This window comes from Mustela putorius, unplaced genomic scaffold, assembly GCF_011764305.1.
Source record: "Mustela putorius furo isolate JIRA1106 unplaced genomic scaffold, ASM1176430v1.1 tig00000487_pilon_pilon_pilon, whole genome shotgun sequence".
Taxonomy (NCBI): domain Eukaryota; kingdom Metazoa; phylum Chordata; class Mammalia; order Carnivora; family Mustelidae; genus Mustela; species Mustela putorius.
The window spans coordinates 1,180,125-1,199,408 of NW_025421399.1; the positions used below are offsets into that span (position 1 = coordinate 1,180,125).

At 47.0% G+C, this 19,284-nt stretch overlaps 1 protein-coding gene across 5 annotated transcripts in view; it reads right to left on the reverse strand.

The window, feature by feature from the left end:
* Positions 1–1,153: 1,153 nt before the first annotated feature.
* Positions 1,154–19,284, reverse strand: part of STAT3 (signal transducer and activator of transcription 3) — a 72,202-nt gene continuing 54,071 nt past the window's right edge. For 2 of the 5 annotated variants that reach the window (XM_045080708.1, XM_045080709.1), the window contains 16 exons: positions 18,756–18,914; positions 18,553–18,645; positions 17,580–17,639; positions 13,989–14,018; positions 13,796–13,889; positions 13,637–13,684; positions 11,184–11,267; positions 10,014–10,112; positions 9,782–9,917; positions 8,593–8,645; positions 8,273–8,367; positions 8,031–8,170; positions 7,310–7,522; positions 4,358–4,400; positions 3,959–4,071; positions 1,154–3,267 (listed from right to left, as the gene is read on the reverse strand). In XM_045080708.1, the coding sequence (XP_044936643.1) occupies positions 3,212–3,267; positions 3,959–4,071; positions 4,358–4,400; positions 7,310–7,522; positions 8,031–8,170; positions 8,273–8,367; positions 8,593–8,645; positions 9,782–9,917; positions 10,014–10,112; positions 11,184–11,267; positions 13,637–13,684; positions 13,796–13,889; positions 13,989–14,018; positions 17,580–17,639; positions 18,553–18,645; positions 18,756–18,914 (1,516 nt within the window). In that variant the 3' untranslated portion in view covers positions 1,154–3,211. The remainder of the gene's footprint in view (positions 3,268–3,958; positions 4,072–4,357; positions 4,401–7,309; positions 7,523–8,030; positions 8,171–8,272; positions 8,368–8,592; positions 8,646–9,781; positions 9,918–10,013; positions 10,113–11,183; positions 11,268–13,636; positions 13,685–13,795; positions 13,890–13,988; positions 14,019–17,579; positions 17,640–18,552; positions 18,646–18,755; positions 18,915–19,284) is intronic. The other 3 variants (XM_004772692.3, XM_004772690.3, XM_004772691.3) reach the window with 3 other exon arrangements.

The following is a 19,284-nucleotide window of genomic DNA, read 5'->3' on the forward strand; positions in this document are numbered from 1 at the left end:
CCTCTTCCGTGGATTAGGGGTGCCCACTAGCCCTGGAACGCAGTCTGTGCTCCTCAGAAGACAAAATGACTAGCGCTGGAGGTGTTGGGGTGGGGGGTGGCAGGAATTCTGGGGCAGGGGCCAGGAGCATTAAGATCCAGAGTCTGGGCCTCTCCTAATCAGCTATTGCTTAGGCAATCCTGAAACCCTTGGGGGTGGGGGGGCATGGTGGTAGGGGGAGGGGAGTGCAGCAGAGAACCTCACCAGCAGTCCCTCCTTGCCCCGCCTCTTCTTGGACACCAGCAGGTGGCACCATCCCACTGCCACCAGCCTGTTGAAAGGGACAGACAACAGGTGACCTGTAACAACAGTCTCCCCATTTGGACCCTCTGGTGCCGACCCCCTGCCAGTCCAGAGGCTGTCACTGGGGCCCTGGGTGTTTGCAGGGGGTATGGGTTGTGAAGCCATGATGTTTCCTCAGAGCTCAAAGAAAGGGAAGAGGGGTTTGCAGCCCGCAGGCAGGCAGCGCAGGGGCCTGCACGGGGCTGGCGGGGGTGGGGTGGCAGAGAGAGCAGCCGCTAATCTCCCCTTCCATCTCTGCAGGGGCTGGCGGCGCGGTCTCCATGGTGCTTGGCACCCGGGGAGGGCCCGGGGAGGGCCCGGGGAGGGGGTGGGGAGCCAGCCGAGTGGGTGCGTTGCTGTCTGTGAATTATCACCACCGGTCGGGCAGCCAGTGAAGTGTTTCCATTCATCCCCACGGAGTGAACTGAAGGGAAAGCGATAATGAAGCAACTGTGGGAGGGAGGCCCTGGGGCAGGGTGGGACTATCTTCACCCCAAGCCCCCTTAGGTAGCCCTTATCTGACTCGAGACAGGTTGGTGCAGCTTGTTAAAGGCCTGAGGAGTGGGGGAAGGAAGAGGGAGAGAGGCAGGGCTCCACGGGAGACCTTTATGCAGGAGTATGACCTCCCTAGAGGCCACCCGGCTAACATGATGGGGAGGGGTTGGGTGCCCAGGGCCCCCGAGATGGGCTGCAGAGACCAGCGTGGGAGCAGGGGCCCCCACCTCCTGTCAGCATCCAGGCTCAGCCTGTGGGTAAGGCCCCCTCAGAACTGAAGTGGGGAGGGGAAGGGGGGGGACCTCCAGCAGCCAGATACAGAGCTGCCACGCCCTCAGACGGTTCCTATATAACTTTTATTTCTGGAAGTTAAAGTAGATACAGCAATATACAAAAACAAAACAAAAAACCAAAACCCCACAATAATATAAATTTTTACACTACGAAGTATACAGTGGAATCTGATGCGGTGACCAGGAGAGCAGCCCACAAGCCACTGAGCAGGTAGTTTGAGCCATCTACGGGGACGGGGCTGGGGACGGGCAGGGGGAGACAGTGGAGAGAAAGCAGGCAGGGCCTGGAGGGCTCGATTCTTGAAGGGAAGGGCCAAGCCTGGGCTCCTCTCAGAACTTTTGCTACAATCAGAGTTAAAACCAGATACACATGCTACTCTCAAAGCCATGAACTTTACAATATCGGCGCCAGAGAAGCCTGGATCCTTGCCCCAGGTCCCTCTGATCTAAATCTTCTCTCAGTTTCTGAGTTAAGCTTATTATGAAGTGAAGAGTGTTGCTGGAAAAGGGAGAGCTCTGTGCTACCTACCAACATGTCTAGGCCAAAGGACAGGGATGGCCAAGCACAAGCCCTGTCTGTCTTGGAGAGAAGGTCCCCATCCCCTTATTTCTGAACCTGGTGAGTATGGGTGAAACAAACAACACTCCCCCCAACTGGGATAAGGTGGTCCTGGACTGCCTGATCTGGTCGGGCCTCTGGGACAGAGGCGGCCCAAATACTGGAGAGCACAAGGTGTTCTGAAACGTACAGTAAATGGGGAGTGCTTCTGCTTCATCTGGGAGGCCCCAATGGGGAGAAGACAGTCACCAGCTTCATCTGTGAGGCCACAGTGAGGGGAAAACAGTCACCAGCACTGGGGGGTGAGGTGGGGAGGAGGCCAGGGTGTATACTCCCTCACACAAGGGATAGACCTCAAGTTTATCAGTAAGCCTTTGCCCCTGGCTTAACCAAGTGAAGAAAGGATTAGAGGTGCCGCCGGAAAACATCAAGAAACCGGGATAAGAACCGTATTCCCTGAGCTCAACTAGACCCTTGGGGCCCCACAGTCTGTCGTGTTCCACCTGCTAACTCTCGCCTTCTTATTCCAGGATACCCAAAGCAAACAGAACAGGGGACCTTTCCACACTGGAAGGAGCCCTACACAGGGAAGTAAGGTGGACAGAGAGGAAAGAAGGATCACCCCATCCCTTATAAGGCACCCACAGAACAGCCCAGGCTCTGGAACAGGAGCAGAAGTCCAGGGAGATGGGGGTGGGCGGGCTGGGGCGTCGGGAAACGACAGGTGGGAAGTACTCCTCTGCCCAGCCTTACCTACTAATAGGCCAACACGTTAAAGGGGAAAATAAAAACTTTATTAAAAAATGTCTAGGATGTTTAGGTTGTCCTTCAACCTTCCTTATTTCATAACCAAAGGCCAAGCCACAGCTTCAGATGTCTTTTAAGGACTGGATCTGAAGCCCATTTCAGGATTTCTATAAATTATCAGCCTGAAGAAAGCTGAATGCCTAAAGCACCAAGAAGGCTATTGACTGAGTTGTCTTAAATACAGAAAAGGCTATGCCAATACAGTGTTTTTTGCCCTTTAATTTTTTTTAATTTAAAAAGAAACCTAGGGGCTGTGAAAGTCCTATCTTCTATTTGGTTGTTAGCAAGGTTAAAAGTGCAACGCCAGGAGTAACGTAGCTAGAGGCAGCCTGTGGCGTGGGCTTACAGAGACAGGCAGAGGGATCCGCAGGCACCAGGAGGCACTTGTCCAAGGACAACACGAGCTGCTGAGAGAGGAGGGCCGGGCCAGCAAGAAAAGACCAGAACATTTCCACTCTCTCTCCCTCTTGCCACCCCTTCCACATCTCCGCCGGTCACAGTCTCAGAGAACACATTCTTATTTGCATTTAGGTAAAAGCGTATCACCCACATTCACTCATTTCTCTATTTTTAAAAGTGCCCAGATTGCTCAAAGATAGCAGAAGTAGGAGATTAAAATCTGGAAGCACAGAGTTAGAGGAGTCTCAGACGATCTGGGGCTGGCTTTGTAAGGGGTGGTCAAACACAGGTAGGTGCCTCCGCAGCCTTGCTCTCTGCAGCCTCAGCCCGCAGCGCCTCACATCGGGGAGGTAGCGCACTCCGAGGTCAACTCCATGTCGAACGTGAGGGACTCTGGGGGGACAGAGCGGGAGAGCTCGTTCAGTTGCCCAAGCTTGTTCAGTTCTTTCCCCAGCCCGACAGCCCGCAGGGCACGCTCCCTTAGCCCTTGTGGGGACAGAGGTTCAGCCACCACTGCCATCCAGTGTCCCTGCCCCATATGGCCAAGATCGGATGCTCCAGATTTACTTTCCTCCCTAGAGGGTCTGGTCTTGTGGAAGGGCTCAGCCCTCTTCCTCTCTTAACTCGTTCCCAACCATCCATGTGGAAAGATGGAAGGCTGTCCTCCTGAAGACGGAAGCCTGGAGCCCCCCCGGGGCGGGGAGGGGGGAACTCAGCACCAAAATATGGCTCTTCCCACTCCAGATGGGCTGCAGCCACACAACATCCGGAAGGTCTCAGAGACTTAGCACAAAAATAAAAAAAAAACCCTCATTAGCTTTCTCTTGTGTATTAAGATGCTAGTACTGGGGATTTATTGGGTTATAGAAAATATATGATGAACATTAACTTCGCTTGTTTCTTACTGCTGTTTCTCACGTGGCTACAAGAAAATTCGCGCTGGTGGTGCACATTTGGTTTCTAAGGTAGAACATGGCTCTAGAACTTTCTACCAATCCCAGGGAGCCAGCTCTCAGCTTGGTGCATGGCACACCAAGGGGCCTGACTTCCCTCCTAAGGACAGGCTCTGTCACCCAACACTCACCGAACTGCCCTCCTGCTGAGGGCTCAGCACCTTCACCATTATTTCCAAACTGCATCAATGAATCTAAAGTGCGGGGGGACATCGGCAGGTCAATGGTATTGCTGCACGTCGTTCTGTAGGAAATGGGGAGCAGCAGGAGGGGAAAGGGCCGGGTTGACAAGACACAATGGAGAAAAAAAAAAAAAAAGAACAAAACACACACACACAAGCCATCAAACTCTGGTCTCCAACAGAAAAATAAAAGCTTCAAGCTTTTTAAACACACAAGGTCACTCTGAGTACTCCACGGAGCCCAGGGCGTTCCGCCCCTTAACCGGGTGGCTGTCACCCAGTGTCCTACTCCCGGGAGAACTGAGGACACCAGAAATAAAGGTCAAATTGAGAAGGGAAGCCACTTACGGTGTCACACAGATAAACTTGGTCTTCAGGTATGGAGCAGCACCTGGGAAGAAGAAAACTGGGGTTTACTAACTGGGACCCCACTGCGGGCAGGGGGCAGGAGGAAGCCGGCTGCCTCATCGGCGCTGCCGAACACCTCCCTTCATCCTGGAGCAGAGACTGTTTGGAAGCCCCATCTCCCGCCAGAGCTGTCCTCCGGCCACTGTGTCCTACTGGGTGTGCAAGGCGCTGGCAGCTTGGCAGTTCAAGGCTTTCCATAAAGCCTTCCTGACCTGCAGAGACTTTTCAGCCCACTCTGGTCCCACCTGACCCTCAACCACCACCAGCCTCGTTGGTTCTTTCCCCAGATGACGGGAACACTGAGCTGCCCGCATGGGGTCTGGGGACTGCCCTCTGGACTGGCTGAATGTCTTAGCTACAACCTCTCTCGTCTGGGCTCCAACACAACCTAGTCCTGCTCAGATGCCAAAGTCACCGAGTCTCTAAGTGAGACTCATGCTGTTCCAGGGCTCATGCTGTTCCAGGGCCAGAGTCATACTTCCCGCTCCTATGGGCATTCCAACTACTTTTTAGGCGAGCCGTGTTAGTAACTCCCCAGCTGGAGAGCGACATCACACAAAAAAGCAGCCTCTCTGTGAAGGGAGGACCATCGACTCTGGACTGAAGACAGGAGGCCTGGGCCTCATTATGTCTTCCACAGCTAAGACACCAAGAGCAAAGCACTTTCTACCTACCATAAGAGGGAGGGGGAAGAGTGAGAGGGAGGTACCCATCTCAGTCATTTACAATTCTTATTCCATAGTTAGAAGTGTGGGGATTGGAGTAACTGAATTTTAGGTGCTGAATGTTTACACCAAGAGGTCAAGGAGGCTTGGAGGCACTGGCATGAAATCTGGGGGATTCTGGTGCACAAATCACTTAGGAGGTATGGGACAGGGTAGGGTGGCCCAAGAGAAACAGTTACAAAGCTTCAGGTTTATAGAGAGATGGAGGAATCTGAAAGTGTGCTGACAGTCTGAGAAAAGGCATTGTCAGGGGGTCCTCAGACTGCCACTTAAGGTTATGTGGGGCCAAGAAATAGATTCACGTGGAGCAGAATCCAAGGACACTACCCAGGCAGGGTTCTGGGGTCTTATAAATCCACTGTGGCAAGGACCTGAGGGGAGCCGACATCCTGGACAGAGAAGGATTTAGTTTCCCAGTGATCAGGTAGCTCCGAAAGCTAGCTTCAGCCTGAATTCAGCCAGAGCAGAAACGAAGGAGAACCGAGTTGAAACAGGAGCCATGGCTGTGTATCAGGCTGTCAACATACTTCATCCAATTTGTATGGTTAGGGGGCTGTCATTTTTGAGAGAGGAGTCTCGCCCTCAAGCCATAGAGAAATCCTTTGCGGGGTCTAGTGGCAAAGTAAGAGGATGGCAGAGTCCTAGGAAAGACAATCGGAGCTATCCCCGGGGAGGAAAATACCTTCATGATGGAAAACAAGAGGAAATGAGCAGAGGACACCCACTTGAATGCAGGGACGCCCCCAGCACTTGGCACACCCCATTACCATGCTCCCTCAGTGCCCACTGCTTACACTCACCTCCCCCAGGAGGCGGGCACAGCACTCAAGTAATTAACTCCTTTCTCCTGCCTGGAGTCTTGGCCACGCCCCCCGCACGGAAAACACAGACTCCAGGCAGGAAAGGACCTTGCCTCCCGGTCACATGGGATGACTGATGATAAAGGAAGATTGGGAAACTGGATCATGAAAGCCAACTTTATTTGCTTTCATGCATTTGGACCGAAAGGTCCTCTGCAAAAGGAACAAAGAGTAGCATGTTGGGGTTGATAAGCACATCTTCCAACTGAAGCACAGCTGGAAAGCCAGATAAGTAGCAGACAGGAAGTGAAGAGTTAGCTCTTCTACAGTAGAACAAAACCCCACACCAGAACAAAGGAAAGAGGGAAGTCAGTTAGCAAGCAACTCAAACTCCCTCTTCCAAGTCTGTCTTTCCCCCATCACGAGAAATTCCTCAAAAGAGGGGATTCCTAGGAAAGGGGTGTGTGCCTGGATGCATGAGGTCTTTGCACAAAAAATAGTTTTTCCAAAAACAAGTGGGATAGAGAAGCTACCCTCCAAGGATCATTTTGAAGAGCCCCCTGCTGGCTCTCCAATTAGGGGAAGTTTAAAATAAATAAATAAATAAATAAAAGAATGGCAGACCACAGTCTCCCCACCAGGATCTGGACAGAGAAGAACCCAGAGAGCCAAAGCAGCAAATGGGGATGGGGCAGATTAGAGGGCCGCCCTTCCATGGTGATGACGCTGGTGGGTACAAACTTACTATGAAACAGTGTCTACAGACTTACAGAAACACCCATGCTCTTGCACATGACCCAGCCGCTTAATTCAACTGCTGCACACTCTAAATCCTATCCCGCGCCCTGCCACAGGTTACACGCTCCCCCTCCACCGCCACTCCCCCGCCTCTGCTGGTAAACCGCGTTCCCGTGTTGCGAACACTCATTTCCTCCAGAAAGCCTTTCTCCATCCCACACAACACCGCTGACATTGTTCAGTGATGGGGAAAAGGAAACACGCTAGACTCAAGTCTGAGTTGCAAACCTTCCAGCAGCTATTTCGTAAGAAGAGCTGTGCTGGCTGGACATCCTGCTACTGAAGAAGCCTGTTCTCGCCCTCTCAGCAGCATTTTAGGTGTTTGCGCTGAGTGCGTGTGCACTCTTAGCCTGGCAGGATCCCTGTGGGGCAAGGACGAGTGACTCCGACTCCCCTCCTCTCTCCAACCCCATCAGCCACCCCAAAAGCACTCGCTACAAAGTTCTTTCCCACAAAGCGGAATAGAACATCATTAGGCTCTTCAGGCATTTACCTGTGTATCTCCCAGAGATCCTGCAATTTCCTCCCCTTTCCCCAGAATTAAATGCCTGGCGCGGAAAATCAACAACTACCTGGGTCAGCTTCGGGATGCTCCTGGCTCTCTGGTCGACAGTACTTTCCAAACGCCTCCTCCTTCGGAATGTCGGGGTAGAGATAGACCAGCGGAGACACCAGGATATTGGTAGCGTCCATGATCTTATAGCCCATGATGATTTCAGCAAACGACATGTTGTTCAGCTGCTGCTTAGTATATGGTTCCACTGACTGGATCTGGGTCTTACCTGTCATGGGATATTGTAAGGGAAGATAAGGGAACCTATGGCCAGGTGATCGCAGAGAAAAGGACCCAATTTATTCTTCCTTAAAAGGTAAAGTCTTATGCCAACGTAGCTCCTGAGCCCTGAATGTCCTGTCTAGTCAGTGGGAACTGTGGAAATGCCCAGCTGCCTTCTGTAGAGACAACCCAGGTGGCTCACAGACAATATACCAGAAGAACTACTTGCATACGGTGTATTAACAAGGCAGATAAGAAAGGAGATGAAGAATGAGGTTTAAATGGCAAATATTTCTAGGCAAATATTAGCTCCCAAAATAAGCAAAATAAATCTGGCAAACAACCCTCCAGCTGAAAGAATTTGGAGAGAATTCACTGTAAAGCGTCACTTCAAGTCCAAGGTAGTAGAGTGCGAAGCCATCTTTGCCCACTAGGGGGCAGCAGGTGCTTGAAACTAGCAGCAGTGGGGACCGCAGAAACTGCCACCAGGTGGGGCGGGTTAGAGTCCAACTTACCGCTGATATCCTTCTCTACCCAAGTGAAGGTGACACCTCCTTCTTTGCTGCTTTCACTGAACCGTAGCAGGAAGGTGCCTGGGGGCTTGGTGCTCAAGATGGCCCGCTCCCGCTCCTTACTGATAAAACCCATTATGTACCTGGAGCCAAAGAAAAGCAAAAAGAGGGTCTCCACCCCGGGGCTCCAAGAAAGCAGGTGACTTGTTACACACGTGCACTCAGCCAGACACATTTCAACCTACCCTTCATTCCAAAGGGCCAGGATGTACTTTTTCACAAGGTCAATGATATTGTCCAGCCAAACCCAGAAGGAGAAGCCTTTGCCAGCCATGTTTTCCTGAAGAAAAGAATAATGGAACAGCTAAGTCTACCCACAGCCACCTCTTTCCTGGGGGCACGATGCCACCAAAATCCCCAGGCCCATCTACCCTCAAGTAGGTCCTACTGGCCACGAGACCATGAGTCTTTAGCCTTCAAGCCCAGTACCATCCCGGACAACCTCACAGGTGAGCACTCCCTCCCACTCCCAGAGGCAGCCCGAGGATTTAACAAGATGGCTTACTTTGCAAAATTTAGCCCACGTAATCTGACACCCTGAATAGTTCACACCAGGTCCTGAAGGAAAAAAAGAATAAAGCAGTGTAATTCGCAGCTTTGAATCAAGGTCGTCTTTCCTAATATTTTTATTTATTTATTTGACAGAGAGAGATCACAAGTAGGCAGAGAGGCAGGCAGAGAGAGAGGGGGAAGCAGGCTCCCTGGTGAGCAGAGAGCCTGATGTGGGGCCCAATCCTAGGACCCTGGAATCATGACCTGAGCTGAAGGCAGAGGCTTAACCCACTGAGCCACCCAGCGCCCACGGTCTTGTTTTCTTGTAAAAGAACACACATTCATACACATCTGTCCCACAATGGGCTGAGACACCACCGGCTTCCACGTGTTTGAAGCTTCCTACTGTTGTATGCATGCCTGTGCTTGCACGCGGACACACACATCCACCCTCACAAAACCCCATCATCAGAGCACCTGGGGTGTGGTGGTGGATGACATTTCAAGTCCCCCCCCCACCTCCTCCTCGTCTTGGCGTGGTGGACTGGGGACCAGTAGCATACACAAATAAGCTGACAGTGTTAAGAGGCTCATGTTTGGGGACAGCACAGGATAAAGTTGCTTTCAGTCCAGGAAGCATGCAAAATAGAAAAAAAAATTTTTTTTTCAGGAGAAAAAAATAAAAACAAGCTTCCAGTTTATTGAAGAAACAGACAGGGATGTCAAGCTTTTACCTCTGCCTTCTAACACGCACTTAAAAACCCCTCTTCCTGGGTGCCTGGGTGGCTCAGTGGGTTAAAGCCTCTGCCTTCGGCTCAGGTCATGATCCCAGGGTCCTGGGTTAGGCCACATATTGGGCTCTCTGCTCAGCGGGGAGCCTGCTTCCTTCCACCCCTGCCCTCTCTGCCTGCCTCTCTGCCTACTTGTGATCTCTGTCAAATAAATAAAATCTTAAAACAAAACAAAACAAACTCTTCCTAAGGCTAGACAAAGTGGTGCTCTGGAAGGGTGAGGGGTCCAGCCACCAGAAGAAGAGACATCTGCCACCCACCTCCGCAGGCACCCCCCACCCCCCTAACTGCACAAGCGCATGCGTCCTAGCCCCAGCAGGAGCCTCGCTCAGCACATTTTCCTGAAAACAGCCCCATGGGCCAGATTCCTTTTCTGAGGAGGGCAGCAGGGAAAAGAGGGAAAATGCTGACCTAAGAGTTTCTCAGCCAGTGTCGTCAACTGCTCGATGCTCAGCCCTCGCTTTGTGGTGGAAGAGAATTGCCAGCTCAGCACCTCGGCCACTTGATCCCAGGTGCCAATCGGGGGCTTGGTGAAGAAGTTCACGTTCTGTTGAAAATGACACGGTTGCTCAGTGAGATGAGACAGCGGTGGCCGAGGACCCACATGAGGGACTACAGCGGTTTCCAGAGGATGGGCACCTACCTTGGGGTTGTTGGTCAGCATGTTGTACCACAGGATTGATGCCCACGCATTTGGCATCTGACAGATGTTGGAGATCACCACAACTGGCAAGGAATGGGTCTGTGGAGAAAGTAGGCAATGAGCTGGGGAGGCACAGGGCCCTCCCAGCATCCAACAGCTCTTCAGTCATACCTGCAGGTTTTGGAATAAAAGAATGTGCCGTGAACCACACCTACCGCCAACTTTTGGGGAAGAGCGTGGCTGAGTCAGCTCCACAGCCAGGGTGGAGAGAATGCCAAACATGGGCCACAGGGCACAACCAGGAACTTGAAAATCTGACTTGCTCAAACCTGGAACTCACAGCCCTCTGATTCCCCATCTATAACACCTGGAAGGCAGCCTCTGAGAACTGAAGCTGTATCTACCCATTAAAACAGAGGTCCCAGGAGTCAAAGACAAGGATTTTTGCTTTCTTCAGCTCCATCTTTTAACTTAAAGATCAAGGAAGTTGGTAAAAAGAGAAGGCTAAGGGCATGATTGCCTGTGTACTAAAACACTGGCTGTCTAAAGATTATTTTGCCCAAACCTTATAAAGTCAACGATAACTAATTCTAAATACAGATTTTTCACATCAAGTCCGCTAATAGCTGACTTTAGAGTTGACCCTTGAACAACATGGGTTTGAACTGCATGGGTCCATTTATACGTGGATGATTTTTTTTTTTTTTTAAAAACAGAGTACAGGACTATAAATGTATTTTCTCTCATGATTTTCTTAACAACATTATCTTTTCTCTAGCTTACTTATTGTATGAATACAACATAGAAAACATGTAACATACAAAATGTGTGCTCATAGACTATGCTATCGGGAAGGCTTCCAGTCAACAACAGGCTGTAAGTTGTTAGGTTTGGGGGTGGGGGTCAAAAGTTACACCCAGATTTTCAACTGGGCAGACGGTTGGCCCCTAACCCATGCTGTTCAATGGTCAAGAAGTACATCTTCTAAGCACTCAAGCAAGACTCTACTTTCAGTGGGATACGCTGAGGTTTTGGGAGAAAAACAAGCAAAAATAAACACAGTGCAAAGCAGAGAGTCATCTCTCTACCGTCTCTAAAGTCCCAACTAGAGGTTCTTGTCTTCAACCACCCCCGCACACAGCCCCATCCCAACTCTGTGGCAGAACTCACCTCAAGGTCAATCTTGAGGCCTTGGTGATACACCTCAGTCTCAAAGGTGATCAGGTGCAGCTCCTCAGTGACAATCAGGGAGGCCTACAACAACAAGGAAGACACTCTCTTCCTCAGAGAAAATGGCCCTGGACACTAACAGCCATGGCTGAGGAGAGTGATAGGCCACAGCCACACTGCACCAAGAAGGGCAGTTAGTTCACCAGGAGGCCATGGACACGTGGCCAGGGACACAGCTCTGGGCACATGTGTTCTACGACTCTTAAGTGCTATGATCTTCAAACTCATCCTTTACTAGTTTTATCAGACTAATACAGACCCAAGAGATTATTTGTAAAACGGGGAAGAACACCTGTATGGGTACAGTTTACCCAGTTTAAGGAAAAGACTGTTATCACTGAGATTCTCAGGGTGCCTTTCCCCACTGTTATCCCTGTCCCTACTGGGTTTGGGTTTTCGGTTTATCTTTGGGTTTATCATTTCCTAGCTTTTCTTTATGGCTTTACCGAATTTCTATCTCTAATAACGTATGTGCTGTTTAGTTTTGGATGTTTGTGAACCTAATACAGATGTGATCATACCCTATGTACTGGGGTGCCTCACTTTTTTGCGTCCGCGGCTGTATGACTCTGCTGGTTATTCATATTTACAGCTATATCATATTCCATCACAGGACTCTACACCAAATCCTTTATCAACTCCGTGGTGACGGTGGGCTGCATTTAGGACTTACCGTCAGGCTGCCGTGACATTTTGTACATGTCTTCTCACACATATGTGCAAAGATTTGTCTACTATTAAATCCTGGGAGGGACGCCTGGGTGGCTCAGTTGGTAAAGCAGCTGCCTTCGGCTCAGGTCATGATCCCAGCGTCCTGGGATCGAGTCCCACATCGGGCTCTCTGCTCAGCAGGGAGCCTGCTTCTCCCTCTGCCTCTGCCTGCCATTCTGTCTGCCTGTGCTCTCTCTCTTCCCCTCTCTCTCTCTGATAAATAAATAAAACTTTAAAAATAAATAAATAAATAAATAAATCCTGGGAGTGGCACTGCTGGTTCATTTTTTATAATCCCAAACTGTTCTCTGAATTGTTTATACTCCCACCAGCAATATCGCAATCTTATTTTCAGTGAGACTTCCAATGAATTTTCAGAAACACAATTCCAATTCATTTTTTAAGATTTTTTTAAAAATTTATTTGTTTGACAGACAGAGGTCGCAAGTAGGCAGACAGGCAGGCAGAGAGAGAGAGAGAAAGAGAGGAGGAAGCAGGCTCCCTGCTGAGCAGGGAGCCCGATGCGGACTCGATCCCAGGACCCTGGGATCATGACCTGACCCAAGGCAGAAGACTTTAACCCACTGAGCCACCCAGGCACCCCAATTCCAATTCATTTTTAAAACACTTTTTTTCCTAACTATAAAAATAATATATGTTCAGTTTAAAATACAATTATTATGAAGATAGGATAGAGCAGTCCCAGGCATGGACAGCAGCAAAAATGCATCAACACTGGCATATATTCTTTGAGAACTCTGGAATACATACACAAATGGGCAAAAAAACTGTGTAGTACGCTTTGCAAACAAATATACTAATTTACTACTCAAATGATTTTGCATCTTACTTTTTTTTTTTTTTTAAGTAGGTTCCACATCCAATGTGGGGCTTGAATTCATAATCCCAGATCAAGAGTCACCCATGCTCTACCCCATATCTTGCTTTTTCAAAACAAACATGCCACATACATTTTTCTATGTTGTTGAACTTCACTCTTAATAGTCAAGTACTATAAATTCATTTTTTTAAAAAAGGTTTGCTGCATTTTAGAGAAGAGGGAAGACTGGCTCAGGACATAAACACCAGAAAAAGAACAGGGTGTCACAATCTTTTCAAAAGATTAAAAACCAGTTTCTGGTCACATTTACCTATTTTTTTTTTAAGTTTATTATTGACACCAAGCATTCAATAATCTGAATCAAAGGGAGAGAGACAGTAAGGGAAATAGGGGGACGGGTTTTATTCTTTTTCTTAGATGTTTAACCCCAACTTAATTACAACCTTCAGTGGCCTCAGTGAGAAAAACAGGTCACCAAAAATGGAGCCAAGCCATCTCAGCCAGCAGAAGTTGGAAGGGGAATCTGGAAAGCCCCAGGCAAGGTGGAAAACTTCTTTTCTACCAAATGGGTGTGGGTAAGTCAGTCAGGGACTTTCCACTCCTCCTTAAAGATGAGCCAACTCCCACCAACTCCCAGGACCATCATGGAAATGCTCCAAGTTGGAGAACTCCAGAGCAGATGTGACTTCTGACCATGTCATTCTGAGCTGTGGTGATTTTTCTGTATGACTACAGCTTAACCACAGGTTGGTGTCTCTAATTCTGGGCAACAGGAAGGCTCTTGTTCTCTCCCCATCAAAGACGACCCTCCCAGGTGGCTCCCATCCGCAATAATACTCACGTCACAATTGGCTCGGCCCCCGTTACCACATCTTTGCTCTCTCAGGGTCTGTAAGAGAGGCAGGGAACACCTGTGTCATGTGAGGCCCCCCTGCCACCAACCTCCCTCTCCCTCTTCCTGACTCCCCAGGAGACAGAGACCCAGGCTCCCCCCTCATACCAGGTGTTTGAATTCTGCAGACAGGCTGCCATTGTTGGACTCTTCCATGTTCATCACTTTTGTGTTTGTGCCCAGAATGTTAAACTTCCGGGACCTGAATCACAGCAGAGAAACCAAGCACGCAGGTGACTGGGCAGCCAGAAGACAAAGTCAGATTCAGCAAATCAAAAGGAAGCCTCTAGACTGAACTTACCCTCTGAGAGCTGCAACATCCCCGGAGTCTCTGTGAAGAATATAAACTGGTGTTAATAAAACTGGCCCCGGGTTTCTTTGAAAAGTCTACTCTGAATACCTGTCATTTACTCTGCTGGAAAAACCACGGTTTTCCAGGGAATTTCTAGAAACGATTCAATTGCATTTTCTATGGGCAACATGACAACCCTCTCTGTACCTACCCAGCATCACCTCTCCCTTCTCAAGAGACCCTTGGTTCTGCTCAAGTGTCCTTCCTGTGCCCACCTCCAGGGGATCCTGACTGTTGAATACATCAGCAGCCGTCCTGAGGGTGCAGACATGACCTCTACTGTCTCCCTCAGACATGACCTCTACTGTCTCCCTCAAGCTGGGAAGGAGTTACAACCCAGCTGGATTTACTTTTTCCACAGCTTCAACTGAACAGAAGCAAGGAAGCATAGGACCTTAATTACCAGAAGCAGCCATACTGGAACTCAGAAGGGAATGTTGCAAAGCTGATGGTACTCATGATGGTGGAGGCGGCAGACGGAAGATACTGGGTCCTGGGTGACGTAAGTGAGTCACTAATCTCACTGTCAGGAACTTGCCCTAACTCTGCATTTCCAGTTACACTGGGCTGCAAATTTCCTTATTATTTAAGCCACACTGGACTTTCTGTAAAGGTTTACTGTTACCAGTAACTCAGACCATCCCATCTGGTATTAGCTGGAAACATTCCCCCTGGTGTGTCCAGTGTCTTTTGCTCTACTGTGTTTGAATATATGGTTTTTTATATAGTCGCATTTCTCATTCTTTCTTCTTTTTTTCTTATTTTAAGTATTATCTTAAGAGTGGTTCTCCATTGCTATATATGCACTAGTGTAGCTCCTATTTATTAATCAGAGCATTTTGTGTGGGTTTATAGATTAAAACTAATTAAATTTTAAGCCATTCAGAAGATATCTTTCCATATATCACATTTAAGAGTCTTGTTACCAGGAAATCCTCCCTCCTGTTTAATCTAGACTTCCTTTTTATGTATTTATTTTTAAGATTTTTTTTTTAAAGATTTTATTTATTTATTTGACAGAGAGAGATCACAAGTAGGCAGAGAGGCAGTCAGAGAGAGAGAGAGGAGGAAGCAGGCTCCCTGCTGAGCAGAGAGCCCGATGCGGGACTTGATCCCAGGACCCTGGGATCATGACCTGAGCCGAAGGCAGCACTTAACTGACTGAGTCACTCAGGCGCCCCTCTAGATTTCTTTTTTAGAAAAAAAAAAAAATTGTGTATTATACCTTTGATACATACCTGATGAACAATAAAGTGCACTACTGAAAACGTATGTGGATAAGGTCTGACATATGTATGTACATATGCTACATATACCTGTGAAATCACCAGCATGAACTAAATAATGAACAGACCCATGTGATCCCCAAAGTTTCCCCACGCTCATTTGCAATCCATTCCCGAATCCCACACCCCACCCCACCTCTGTCCCCAGGCCACCACTGATCTGCTTTCAGTCCTCATAGATTCATTTTCATTTCTAGAATTCTATATAAATGGAAACTAAAGGAAAGTCTTTTTTTTTTCTTCGCTTGGCTTCTTTCACAGAGTGTAATTATTCTGAGATTTCTTATGTGTTTTAAGTTATCAGTAGTTCATTCCTCTTTATTGGTGAATAGTCCATTCATAGATAGACCATAAATTATGACGTTCCAGTGGCGCAGTTGGTTAGCACAAACTTATAGATATGCCACAAATTATTTGTTCCCCAATTAATGGACATTTCTGTACAGCCCTGTGTGTGGATATATACTCTCATTTCTTTTGGGTTAATACCTTGGAGTGGAATAGGTGGCTCCTAGGGTAGGTGCATGTTTAACTGGTAGGAAACTGCCAAGTTCTTTTCCAAATTGGTTTTATCATTTTGTGATTTTACCATCATTATATTATATATACATTCATCCACATGTATTTAAGATACATGAGTTTAAACATACAGATACATCTGATGGTTAGCAAACAGTACAACTTGCGTTTCTCATTCAAATCCTCTCCAACAGCAAGTCTTCCCAAAACTCCTTCCTGAATAATCCATCCTTTACTCCCCGATTTGAGGTATCATTTTAAACATATATGCATTCTTTATATAAACTTGAAGGTCTATTTCTGGACTCAAGATTTTATTTCAATAGTCAATCAGTTTATTCCTGCACCAGTAACACACTCATTGAGTAGCTGAAACTACATTTTAGTATCTGGCCAGGCACCTTCCCATACCACTCCCACTTATTTTTATTCATTAAAATTTTTTTTTTCGGAAGTGAACTGGTGGTCACCAGGGACTGGGAGGATTGGGAAACGGGGGCTTGTTGTCAATGGATGTAGTTTCCATGTTGCAAGATGAAGAAGTTGTGAGATCTGTTGCCCAACAATATGAATATACTTAACACCATATACCTAAAAATGAGTAAGATGGTAAATTTTATGTTAAGATTTTTTACCCTAAAGATAAATAAATACATCCATTTTTTAAAAAAACTATCTTTGTGGAGTGCCTAGGTGGCTCACTTGGTTAAGCACCTGCCTGCAGCTCAGCTCATGATCTCAGGGTCCTGGGATCAAGCCCCGTGTCAAGCTCCCTGCTCAGTGGGGAGTCTGCTTCTCCCTCTCCCTCTCTCCCTGCTCGTGTTTCCTCTCTCTCTCTCTCAAATAAATAAAATCTTTAAAAACCCTAAAAAACAAAAACTATCTTTGCTCATTTTTCTCATCTAAGCTACAACTTGAAGAGTTAAGTTACAGAGTTTAAGAAATTCTATTTGCATTTTGTTTGGTGTCATATTAACTGAGAACAATCAACATCTTTATAATGCAAGTCTGCAATTCAGGAATATGATTATTTTGTTACTTTTAACAATATCGCTTCCTCATAAAATTTCATAATTTTCTTCAAAGAGCCCTTAAACATTTCTGTTAAGTTTATTCCAATATATTTTTTTACTTTTTTGCTTATTGTGGAATTATTTTTTCTATTATAATTTCTGACTGGTTAATGCTAATGTATGGCTGGTTATTAATTTTTGTTTATTAAACCTACTGCCTTCCATAAGTCCCTTATTTCATTAGTAATTATTTTCCAATCATTCTCATGGTTAATTTCCAGAAATGAAGGGTAATTTTCTTTTTTCAAATCTCTTCAAAGTGTATGTGCATTTTAATTTTTGAAAAGTATAGTTAAATTTTGAGAAGTATGTATTCCATTATGTGGTGAAGCGTGGAACAATAAACAGCATCAATTTTTCCCGTATAGTCAGGGTTTTATATGATATGCATAAATTACATTTATAGGTAAAAAAATTTAAATAAAAACGGGGACCCAGGGTCACAGCAGCAATCGCAACTCACATCTGTATCACCAGCTTTATGATTTTGTTCAGGCACGTAAGTGACAATGCACTACAAGACTTTTGAAAACTTTTGTTCAAAAAATGAAGATTCCCTGAATGGAGATGAAGTCTCTTACGTCACATGATTATCTAAGTTCTCATTTCTGTTTCTCATTTGAAAAAAAGAAGAAAGAAGAGTGAAGATACAGAGTACTTACTTGTCAATGCACACTTTAATTTTAAGCTGATAATTTAACTCCGGGAACTTGACCAGCAATCTGTTTCAAAAAAAGGGGAAAAAAAGTTTTTGAGTAAAGAAAAAAAATAACAGTTAACAAAGAAAAAAGTCAGTAGGCTCCCCGCCAAGCAACTCTTACTTAGAGGAATATAAAATTCAAAACCCTTTGTTTCTAAAAGGTGAAAAAAGCATAATCCCAAATTCCTCTTCCTGCTAGTAGTGTGTCTTTGACCTTATGCCGAGTATCACCTCTTCGGGCCAAGAGGTACTGAAAGAAAGCCTAAGAACCTCGAACTTGGACAAAGTTGTGAGAGATTCACGAAAGAATAGTAAAAGTCGTTTCATGAGAAGTATTACAGGAATACAAGCTCCGCAGCTGGTGTTCTTTCTGTTAAACCTGAAACCTAACACCAAGTTTCTGAAGAGGGAAATTTCACTGCAGAAGGACAAACCCCAACATACCTGTTCTTACTTAGGTGTGAAAGCCACACACACACCTCCTGCCCCCCACCTCCTCCCCCTCCAACCCCCCACCCCACACCCTCCCCCCACCCCGCTGCAAGGCACACCACCCATCTGCTCCAGGGCTTCTTAGCTTCTGGATCTCAAAGCCTTACTCATTCTCTTAAAATCCTTAGGGAAAAGTAGGCTCCAAGAACAGAAAAAAACCAGCATTATTCTGCCTCTGTTGCAGGACAGAAGGAGACACAACAGCCTAAGAATACAGGCCTGAAATCATAGGACTATGCCCAGTAATCTCCAAAAGAGGTAACCATTCCTTGGCTTTTGACAGGAGAATCACGGAATAAGCTGGTATTATGTCAACAAATTCCATACCTCCCATCCTACTGCCTGTGATGCCTAGAAAGGACAACCATGGCCACCAACTCTGCTCTCATCCTAAGAGCGTCTCTCAATAAAATATCTAGCGAAGGAGGAAGTGCGGGGCCCACCTGACTTTGGTAGTGAACTGGACTCCAGTCTTGATGACCAATGGCCGGTCAGGATGCATGGGCATACACGGCTGCCGCTCAACCACGAAGGCACTGAAAGGCAAAGAGAGGGACAGCGGTCCACATGCTTCACGGGGAACTGGTCTCCATCCTGTGCCTCCGAAGCAAGAGGATAAAGGAAAGAAACCAGAATTCTATGTTACCTTTTCATTAAGTTTCTAAACAGCTCTACAATCCTCTCCTCCAGCATTGGCCGGTGCTGTACAATGGGGTCCCCTTTGTAGGACACTTTCTGCTGCAACTCCTCTAGTTTCTTAATTTGCTGGCGGGTCTGAAGTTGAGATTCCGCTAATGAGGTTATCCTGCCAATAAAATAAGAAAGCTCTTAGTTACCTGAGTCAGTGCGTACCAGGGAGCTGGAGAAGAGGCAGGGAATCCCACAGATAAAGACACCACCATGCAGACCCCTCAGATCAGAAAGGGAATTTTTTTTTTATTGTGGTAAAATATATATTGCATAAAACTGATCATTTTAAGTGTGTAATTCAGTGGTATTAAATAAGAAAAAGTGGGGGGTGGCTGGCTGGCTTAGTCAGGAGAGCACGTGACTCCTGATCTCGAGTCATGAGTTCAAGCCCCACACTGCGCAGAGAGCTTACTAAAAAAATTAAAATAAAAATAAGGGAATCTATTTTGTTTTTTAAAAATAGTCCTTTCTGGGGTACCTGGGTG